Here is a 10,666-nt window from a genome sequence, read left to right on the forward strand (position 1 = left end):
TCCAAAAGCACCAATGTTGCTTGAGCTAAATTAAGATTGCCAGTAGCCTACAGTTTTGTAGTAGTAAGTGTATGCTGGTTTAACAGAGACAATCCAGTTATGTGTAGCCTTCAGTTGTACAGTCTCTTCGTGTGAAGCACTGGTAGGTTAACAAGCACCAAAGTGTTGAGATCAAAGAACAAATGATAATAGTGACAACAAAGTACAGTTGAACCTTCCCTTGAAAATAGGCTCTTTTTTTTTTTTTTTTTGGCATTTTACTGTTCTGACACATTTTATGGATCTGCTGTAAGAGCACAATGATTGTTTTTCACTTTCCACTAACACAAGTGCACTTGAGTCCAGCAGATTCAGCTTAATGGTTTGTGAATGGGTAGAGTGGGACTCCAAATCCCATACCATAATCAGTCTGACATTCCACAGATTGATCACGCTACAATCAAACTCACATAACAGACCAAAAAACCTCTCCAGAAACACCACTGAATAGCTTAATGCACTGATTGAAAATCCTCTTCGATAGAAAAACATCTACATACAAAGGCTACAAGCTGTACACATTATCTTCGTCCTTTATGTTCAGTACACATTATATTGAGTATGATAATACAGATGATTGAATATATGTTAGCTGCCTTGCCAGCTGTTTAAACTATTAGCTTTTCTTGTTGCTATCACCAACAGAAAAGTTTTACAGTAACTGCAACTGTAAATAAGAAAGAGCAGAGTTTCACAGCACTTTTGAACCACTGAGCCAAAGTATAACATATAGACAGAGCAATTTTCTAGGCCACGAGTCAGCTGCACAATGGTTTTGAAGAGAATTTTAGAGAACAAACAGCTTATAAACTGTCACGCACAGAGGGTGTCATTTTCATACTCTCACAGGGTCAGAACAGGGATTTCTGGTTTGGCAACCCCCACTTCGATCACAGTTAAATAAGAGCAGTCATATGATAACAGTACAACAGTAGGATCAAGTGTGATTCTGCGATATGGACAAAGGCATCAATTGAGATTAGGGTATACTGGAACTGAGAGAAGGCATACAGGTCAAAACAGGGAGGATTATGGTTGGACGAATGCAATAAAGGCTAGGTTTGGATTTATAAAACATCAGAGGTTTAGGAGAAATTCTCAGCTTGGCTGGATAGTGAGCAAACGCCCAAGTTTAGTGTTACTGAATCAATGTCTCAGCATTTACTCTTAATATCGACAGTCATACAATTCATTCAGAGTGAACTGTAACTCTGAAAATCTAAGTACTTAGAGGAGACCTCTGCTGCTTTAATCAGAATTTCACCCCACAGAGATGACTATCATGCTCTGCCACGTGAATTGTGTCTATTGCAAGCCTTATGATTAGAGCACATGGCATAAATGTGATGCTACGGAGTAGATTTTCACTTTGACAACGTACAAAAATGTTGGGAAGCTTTATCCATGTGGACCCTGAGTGTGGCTTTGAGAAAGAGGGGCGAATGCAAAAGTAGAAAGGAGATGATATAATTACAGATACTCCCATTACTGTTACCACCATACTCTCAACAGCACCTGGTAGCTTGGAGACAGGAGCAGTAGTGCAAGCAGTGGTTGTAAGAGGGGCCTCTCTGTAAGACTGTCTCCTGTTATGTGCTTTGTTTTATGACTCTGTGTGTGTGTGTGTGTGTGTGTGTGTGTGTGTGTGTGTGTGTGTGTGTGTGTGTGTGTGTGTGTGTGTGTGTGTGTGTCTGACTGTATGTGTGTGTGTGTGTATGTAGGCCAGGAAATCCACTTTCAGCTGAGTTTTTCCTGAGGTCGCTGTTAGCTCAGTATAAGATGGTCTGCTCAGAAGTAACAGTGAAAAGTTAATGGCAGGGAGGAAAGAAAATAAGGAAATGATGAGGGTGAAACAGTAGCCAGCTCTAAAGATTGTTCTGAAAGTTCTGCTCGTGAAGCACCAAAAGTCCTGAGGGAGACCCGGACCCCACCCTGGCCAAAGCAAGCCCAGGCAGACAGGGTGGGAGGGTGTGGGGCAAGGTTGAGGCCAGCTGAAGGTGTCACACAGTGGCTCTGATAATCCTGCTGGGCCTGGAGCTGCGGTGGACTTTCGTGTGTTTGGATAAATGGTCACTGCGGGCAAACTTCTTTTCACACAGTGAACACTCGTATGGCTTGATGCCAGAGTGAGAACGACGGTGACGAGACAGTTCGTCAGAGCGGGAGAACCTGGCGACACAAGAGCAGATGGGTAATGTAAGGAAACAGTTACAAAGGGAATTAAAAGGCTGCATCAAGTTTTTCAGATTAGCCCTCTAGCTAATTTATCCATTAAGTGATAAGAACACAGGCACCAAATTTGTCCATGCCGCCTGCATGTGGCAAGTCTGGTGTTCAAGGGCACGGCTAGGAGTTCTAGGCCCACAGAAAGAATACTGCTCTGGGGAGCTGACTTTTTGCAGACCCCTTGATTCACAATGTATTACCCTACTAGGCTGTGGCTCTGGAATCATGCACCATTTACTATATTAATATAGGTCCATTAGTAGTTGGACAGTTACACAATAATCGTAATTTTGCCTCTGTACAACACTACAATGGATATGAATCCAAGCCATCAAGATGTGATTGAAGTGGAGACTTTCAGCTTTAAATCAAGGGGCTTAACAAAAATATTGTATTAACTGTTTAGTAATTACAGCCATTTTCATACAGTCCCTCATTTTCAGAGCCTCAAAACTAATTGGACAAACGAACATAATACAATCACTATAACTATTCTAACACTTGGATGAAAACCCTTTGCAGTCAATGACTACTTGAAGTGTAGAACCCATGGACTCCACCAAAATGCCAGTTTTCTCTCCTGATATGTTTTGCCAGTTCTTCACTGCAGCCGCCTTAAGTTGTTGCTTGTTTGTGTGTCTTTCTGCCCTCAGTTTTGTCTTCAGTAAGTGAGAAGCATGCTCAGTTAGGTTGAGGTCAGGTAAGTGACTTGGCTATTGAAGAATATTCAATGTCGTTGCCTTGAAAAGCTCTTGTGTTGCTTTTGCAATATATTTTGGGTCATTATCCATCTGTACTGCGAAGAACCATCCTAGTATAGTATAGACCTACACACTTCAGAATTCATCCTGCTACTTCTATCAGCAGTCACATCATCAACAAACACCAGTGACCCAGTTCCATTGGCAGTCATACATGTCCATGCCCTAACACTGCCTCCACCATGTTTGACAGATGATGTGGTTTGCTTTGGATCATGAGCCGTTCTTTTCCTACTCCATACTCTTCTCTTCCCATCATTCTGGTACAAGTTAATCTTGGTTTCATCTGTCCAAAGAATCATGTTCCAGAACTGGGCAGGCTTTTTTACATTTTTACATCCTTTCGGTTCTTCAGTGTTACCAATGGTTTGCACCTTGTGGGAAACCCTCTGTATTTACATTCATGAATCCATCTCTTGATTGTAGACTTTGACCATGATACGCCTGCCTCCTCAAGGTGTTTTCTTCACCTGGCTGGATGTTGTGAAGTATTTCTCCACAAGAATTCTATGATCCTCCACTTAACTTGTCTTCTGTGCTCTTCCAGGCCTTTTGGTGTTGCTGAGCTCGCCATTGCATTCCTTTTTATTAAGAAGGTCCTTCATTTGCATCAACACCTCTTTGGATCGCATATTGAGAGTTCTCATTAACAGTAATCAAATGCAAATTCAACACTTGGAATCGACTCCAGACCTTTTATCTGCTTAATTTGTCATGAAATAATGAGGGAACAGGCCACACCTGGCCATAAAACTGGTTGTCAGTCAATTGTCCAATAACTTTTGCGCTTCTGAAAGTCAGGCACAATGTATAAAAATGGCTGTAATCCCTAAATGGTCAATGCTATATTTCTATTAATTTTTTGTTTAATACCCCCATAAAATCCATCTCGGAGGTACACAGAAGCAAAATTACAAAATTGTGTCACTTTCCAAATCCGTATGGACCTAACTCTATATTTACTTTCAGCAATTTTATTTTTTATGCACTATAAAGTGTCCACAGAAGTCCCTCAGTGGAATGAAAAATTTAATGTTCGTAGCACGTACACCTTTTTCTAAGAGTCTCACAATGCAAGGCTTGCCACGATGGATGAGTAAAATACAGCTATTAGACACCAAATCCAGGATGATGATTCATAAGAGCCTGGAGTCTCAATTTACTACTCAGTATGTTGTACTACTCTGTGTGTTTGTGTGGGAGTGATCATTGGGAGAGATTTTAAACAGCATATGTTGAATGACATTGGCTATAGTGAACTGAATCCATATTAACCCCTTGTGAGTGTAACACTGAATCCCTGTCATAATATTTTGATAAGCATTAGTGTATGATGTGCAGCTAAATATGGCAGATTTGTTGGGGATTTGTGAACTCTACATTTAATACACAAATAACAGAACTTAACTAGTAGGAACATCATTCCCTGTTAACACTGGAAGAGAAGGAGATATGTAACGCTAGACCGAACAGCTAAAAGTCACTGTTCAGCAAATTAATACATGACTGCCGAGGTAAAACTGTTCCATTACGCTATGTTTAATTAATAATAAAAGGTTTTGAAATGTATGAATCAAGTATGAGTTTTTAACTTCTGTCTTTTTGGGTGTACCACAATAGCGGGGCAGGCCTATAAATGTGAATGTCCATGACTGACTGACAGAGTGCGTGGTAAAGTTATCCCTTTGGTCAACCGAATGCCACGTGACTAAGTGCTGAGGTTTCCGCACTGGCCGTTGTTCTTTCAAAATGAATTGGTGCAAAAAAGTTTCTATTGCATCATCATGGGCGTTTACATGCAGTGTTGCCAAGTTAGAGCCTTTGTCGCTAGATTTACCGTCTTTTCACACCTTTTAGCGAGTTTTCTTCACAAAAGCACCTAGTGACATATCTAGTGACTTTTTGGACAAACCTTGGATACTCTCCATTGAAAAGTCGCTAGTATTGCCCTGGAAGCGCCAGGTCAGGTTTTCCCTCCATAGGACCACCTCTTTATGCGTCTCATTCAATTGACCTCAAGGCAGCTGACACAGATGTGAATGAGCTTCTAACTTTCTCTCTGGTGATCATTTTACAGGTAAATATAGCTGAAATCATAGCATAGTGTTGGTCTTTAAATGATGTGTACAGTGATTTTGTCAGACTATGTCGCGATTATAAAATCAGGGTTTTAGCAGGGCAGAGCAGCAGCTTGGAAATGGCTTGGAAGTGACTGCTGGTTAACATGTCGTCTTAATGAACTGCGTTTCAGACACTATTTTATAGTTGTTCCATTGTCTGACAACAGAAACAGAAAAACATGTCAATGAGAACAGCTTAAATGGGAATTTGGCTGTATTAAAATACTGTATATGTGAGCACAGAGAGTAGGAAGGAAGCAAACAGATAAAGAGCGGTCCAGCCACATACTAGGTTTTGACCTAGTCTTGTTATCTCTATTCTTCCCTATCACGCTCATTAATGTTAACTGATGGGTATGTTAGCAATTGGAAAATCTTCCGATACGCTGGTATATTCATGTAATCTTAGGTAAATTTTATGCTGAAATAGTTAGTCAGTTCAATTAATTAGTTCATCAACAGAAAATTTATCAACAACTTTGATAATTGAGTAGTCATTTAGGTAATTAAGGCAAAGATGCCAAAATTTGTATTGTGTTGACTTCGACTGCCCAAATGTGGATATTACCTGTTTTTTCCGTAACTGTAAACTGAATATCTTTGGTAATTTGGGCTGTTGTCACACAAAATATGGAATGTGAAGAAGACATCACGGGCCTTGGAAAATTGTGACGGGCCTTTTTTTTTAAAAACAATTTTCAAACAGTTGATTGACTAAACAATTAAATCAAAAAGATAACTGAGAAATTAACAGATAATTAAAATTACCATTAGTTGCAGCCATATTTTTAGGCTGGGAAAAAAAACCTCTCTCTTTTTAATGAGTCCGACAAAGCAGAGGGAAATGCAGGTTTATGTGCTAAAAAGGTTTAACTCTTGGTGCAAATCAATGTCACATCATCCAGCAAGGCACCGAGCTGGGCAAACAAGTATGCGAACATTCCTGTTAGATCAGTATCGTTGAGACAGAGAATAAGATGATTGTCACAGTGATAACTATTTTTAGAGTTGTAAAATCATGCCTCATTGTATTATAAACCATCCAGGATTTCCTGGATTGTGTTATATCATTTCACTGGTACCTGAAACAACATAACCCACCAACCCTTGCATCAACAGGTGGGAAAATCTGTCAAAAACTCGGATGTATTTCTGTAGTCTTGATCCTAAACTTAGAATTTACTGTTAAACCTGGTGCAATTCACATTATGCCACATACCTCCAGCCACACTCTGGCCAGCTACACGTGTAGGGCTTTTCTCCTGTATGCCGGCGGAAGTGAGCTTTCAGATGGCTGCTTTTGGTGTACATCTTCCCACAGCCTGGGTGGGAGCACTTATGGACCCTCTCTGTCGTTGGTACTCTGGTCACCCGGGGGGCCATGGCCCTCAACAGACCGTTGCCCTGGGCCCCAACCCCAGTCACACCCGTTATCTCGACAGTCCTCATGGTGATGGGCAGAGGGGCAATCTTCACGTACTTCTGGTCAGGTGACTTGGTATCTCCACTGTTTAGTGATAAAAAGGTGGTGGGGGTGGAGGGCACCTGGGGGGACAGTAGGGTGAGATTTTGTCCTGTAGCACCCTGGAGCCCCATGACGAGATGAGTGAGCCAAATTCCATTTTGGGCCCCAGGAGGAGAGCCTGCTGGGGTCTGAGGCGGAGCCAGAGGTAGGGGCTGGAGCTGAAGAACCAGCGGAGTACCCACGAGCATTGGGGGGGTTAAGGTGGAGGATGAGGGGGTTACTTGGGCAGAAGGGGAAGGGTTAGGTGGGCTGGGGCTGTTTTGCTCATTCTTAGGGGTGTTCGGGCTGGAAGTGCAATGGGAGGAACTAGTCCCTGGGTCACTGCAAGTTTCTAAAGAGGAGGCTGGGGCCAGAGTGGAGGATGGAGAGTCACTGGAGCTGCATGGGAGAGGGGAGGCCTCCTCTTTTGGGTCCATTAGCCCCTCTTTGACCAGTTCCATCTTTTCCCTCAAGAACTCCTCTATGTCCTCCAGGGTCGGGGAGAATGGGGAAGAGGGATGGAAAGAGAATTCTGGTAGCTTAGGCTCCTGATTCGCAGGTTCATCTTCTCCTGCTGCTCCTAGAAAAATATGCAGATGCGCCCCATCATCTTCATCTTCCTCCTCCTCCTCCTCATCATCCTCCTCTCCAGGGCTGGAACTGTTCATAGCCCCCAAGTCCCCCGCTTCAGGGCTGTCGCAGGAAGCTAAACTGCCCCCCTCACTGCAGGCTCTGTCTGCCAGGCCGAGGGAGAACAGGCTGCTGCTGCTGCTGCTGTCCCTGAATAGATCATTATCCAAACTCAGCGTTCTGCTGCTGAGAGACACCATTGATCCAGGCCAAACGCAGAAGAGAGGATGTTGAGGAAACTCTACCCAGAAGAGGAATCACAAAAACCTGCAAAGCAACATTGAGACAGGATTTCATTACCCAGCAGAAGAAATATTTACCCCAGAGTCTGAATTTTTTTATGTTTTGTCTCTTAAAACTGGATTATATGTATTTAAGAAATAAATTTATCCCACAGGTAGCTGGTTTGCTAAATTCTTTTCTGCTTAATTTTGGTGTATTGATTTATACAATACATAGAGACGACTTTCCACTTTTTCCACTTTTAGACAATAAAGTTCCGTTCATTTCTAAACCATAAACTAGGCCTGGGTGATATGGTTGAAGTCACATGATTAATTTGGCAATGCAGATTAATAGATTATAATATTGCAAATGCAGGCAACATCATGTACAAAATAATCAGATTGATGCTCAATGTATCAAACTGTGTTCTACGATGTTTTACAACAGACTCTTCATACATGTAAAACCATAAATAACTAATTTTCTTATGACAAATAAATGCTCAGCATTATTCATTGATAAAAAAATTCATGAAACAATAACAGAATATGATACACCTCTGCTATACGCTAATAAATGATAACATTGAATTACTGCTCATGTTTTAGATATGGTCTTTTGCGTAAACTCATTTGCCAGTGTGCACACATCAGGGGAAAATCTGGAGTTAGTGTCCTGCTCAAGGGCACTTCAGCATATAGACAGGACAGGAAGAGCTGGAGACCAAACCACCAACCCCAAGATTAATGGCCAACCAGCCATGGACAGATTAACCTGTTTGGGGTCCCAGGGAGATGCTCTTGGGCCTCCACTGAGCCATGCGCTTATACCCACCTCCATGTTCCAATTCAGTACAGTTCAACAATGACTCCTATGCTAATATAATTAAATATAAACTTATGTTAGATGGTGGTAATTTGATTAAATACAACTTTATCTGGAATTACGCACCGTGTTAGCACAATATAAACTAAAATAATCCATGTTTTAAATGAGATGGTGACACAAGGGCTAGTGTACAAGACACTACTAGAAAATAATAATACAGTAGCAGCCTTGTTTTATATTGCACATTCTCTAACACTTTTGTTAAAGGTCATCTTAATCTTTGGGACCCAATCATTGGCAATTGTCTGCTACTATGAAGCCCCAATTCTATTTAACCATACATGTGTATAAACTGGAGCAGTAGCAAACGTTATTAGAAAAAAGAAAAAAATATATATAGAGATATATGTGTTTGTGTATATATGTGTATATATATATATATATATATATATATATATATATATATATATATATATATATATATATATGTACATATATGTGTGTGTGTGTAAAATGGATAATTCTTTGATTAACTGATAGATTTCTAGGATGTGAAAAGTTAAACTCTAATTAGCTGACAGATCGTCCTGTACCAGGACCACAGACCCCAGATAGACACCGCTTACAGCGTTAAACTAATCCCCATTTGCTTATGTAAAGGGCGTTTGCTGCTGCTGTCAGACCGTCAGGCACATGTTGCAGCAGGGCCTCAGACTTCACACAGTGCACGAACAAGGCGCTGTGTGAGAAGGGCCCGCACCGACGCGCCCAGGAGCATATGGTGAGGAAAAACTCACCCGGAGAAAACAACCGCCCGCAGGGATAATGCGCTTCCCTGCGTTTGAAAAGGAGGAGCGGTCGACAACATGGCAATCCGTCCGAACACTAGTGCGCCTGCATAGGAATCCACGAGTCTCAAGTTCGGCTGGGTCAAAAAAAAAAAAAGGTCTATTTATACTCCTCCGTCTCTCCGGATGGACCGAGCAGGAGAATCCCGGACATTTGGCTCGACCTACCGTGTGTGGTCCGGAGGAGGCTCGGTGGGGGAAAGCAGTGCCGTCGATGGGGTTTGTGTATTTTCGTGTTTCCTTTTTCCTCCGTCGTGTTATTGTCGGAGCACAGTCACATCCCGTCCTTGCCACGGGTCCATGTTGGCATTCCTTTTCCCAGCGTCACGTGACCGCATCGCTGTACAACTCGGAGGCACGGGTGCCGTTCCGCGCACCCGATTGGCCGAGCGCCGCGGAGGCTCGCCCTAAAAGGAGCGTTCTGATTGGCTGCCGCTCAATAAATTCTGACTGCCATGTGTTTGATGGAGGGATCGCTGTGGCGCGACATAACAGGATACAATCTGGCGTATTGACGGTGGGGGTGGGGGGCGAAAAAAATGAAAACCCCTTTTAATGTAACAACATTAGGACAACACGAGCAAGAGCCAGGCTTTCCATCAGAGCCGCTCCAGTGCTCTTCATCCTGCATTCTGAAAGCCTGCGGTTGTTCTCGAGAAGAAAGGGGAGAAAACCTCCTCCTCTGCTGCTCATGCTGCAGAAGAAACAGAAACTACTCGACTTAAATTTTTATTGTAGTCCTTGGAGGCATTCATTTGTACCCTGGCGCCTGATATTTGCTATGAAACAGATATGCAGTTGCCGATTTCCTATTTTTGGGGGTGAAAGCTTCCTCTTTTGGCTCCTCCAAATGTAAAGGTTACAAAAACTGCAAAGATGACTCATCGGAACTCTGTTTGATTCAGTTCACACCAGTTGCTGTTTCTTTGTGCGCTGGCCTCCATGGATACTCGTCGTCTCTGAGAGGAAACACCTCGGTAGCCCCCCATGTTGACCACCGTCATGACTGAGTCAAACAAGAAAAAAGTGTCCAATGATGATGTAGTGGGTGATGTTCAATGAGAGCAAGGAAATGTTCCAAAAATTGAAATTAGGATCCGAATATTCGGGGAAAGTAAGAATGATGCACAATACACCACCAACCGAGAGTCTACAGTGTGTTTTTCATGTTTATGTTTTAATTTTCTATGTTCTTCAAGTAAATAAATTACTATAAAACATTCTGCACAATCAGTTTGACTCCAACAGGCTCTGTTTTTGCCAGAGACACTGGCAGTTAAACTTTTAAGTATAACACACTCCTAAGAGCCAAAACATAACCCTTAGCATTCACAGACATTTAATAAATGGTTTGTGACACATTTTAATCTGGACATATGCATCAGTGTTTATTAATTTACAAGATTTAGCAACACTATAACTCCAAAAGGGGGAGTTGTAGTGTTGAGAAATACATTAACAAACACTTATATCTGCTTAAGATTA

At 42.1% G+C, this 10,666-nt stretch overlaps 1 protein-coding gene across 2 annotated transcripts; it reads right to left on the bottom strand.

Moving 5' to 3' along the window:
- Positions 1-213: 213 nt before the first annotated feature.
- Positions 214-9,561, bottom strand: si:ch211-117k10.3 (Krueppel-like factor 15). Of its 2 annotated transcripts, XM_040116348.1 has the most exons (4): positions 9,350-9,561; positions 9,131-9,258; positions 6,366-7,547; positions 214-2,208 (listed from the first exon to the last, which is right to left on the bottom strand). In XM_040116348.1, the coding sequence occupies exons 3-4, from the start codon at positions 7,478-7,480 to the stop codon at positions 2,040-2,042; spliced, it is 1,284 nt and encodes a 427-aa protein (XP_039972282.1). In that variant the 5' UTR covers positions 7,481-7,547; positions 9,131-9,258; positions 9,350-9,561; the 3' UTR covers positions 214-2,039. The 2 variants fall into 2 exon arrangements, with proteins under 2 accessions (XP_039972282.1, XP_039972281.1); XM_040116347.1 differs by lacking the exon at positions 9,131-9,258.
- Between the last annotated feature and the right edge of the window lie 1,105 nt (positions 9,562-10,666).

Source organism: Xiphias gladius, chromosome 21, assembly GCF_016859285.1.
Source record: "Xiphias gladius isolate SHS-SW01 ecotype Sanya breed wild chromosome 21, ASM1685928v1, whole genome shotgun sequence".
Taxonomy (NCBI): domain Eukaryota; kingdom Metazoa; phylum Chordata; class Actinopteri; order Istiophoriformes; family Xiphiidae; genus Xiphias; species Xiphias gladius.

What these genes read in the sequence shown, in the direction of transcription:
- si:ch211-117k10.3 (XM_040116347.1), bottom strand. Translation starts at nt 7,480, where the DNA reads ATGGTGTCTCTCAGCAGCAGAACGCTGAGTTTGGATAATGATCTATTC. An exon ending in TGGCCAGAGTGTGGCTGGAG is followed by an intron (nt 2,209 to 6,365) that starts GTATGTGGCATA and finishes TTGTGTCGCCAG; the next exon opens with GTTCTCCCGCTCTGACGAAC.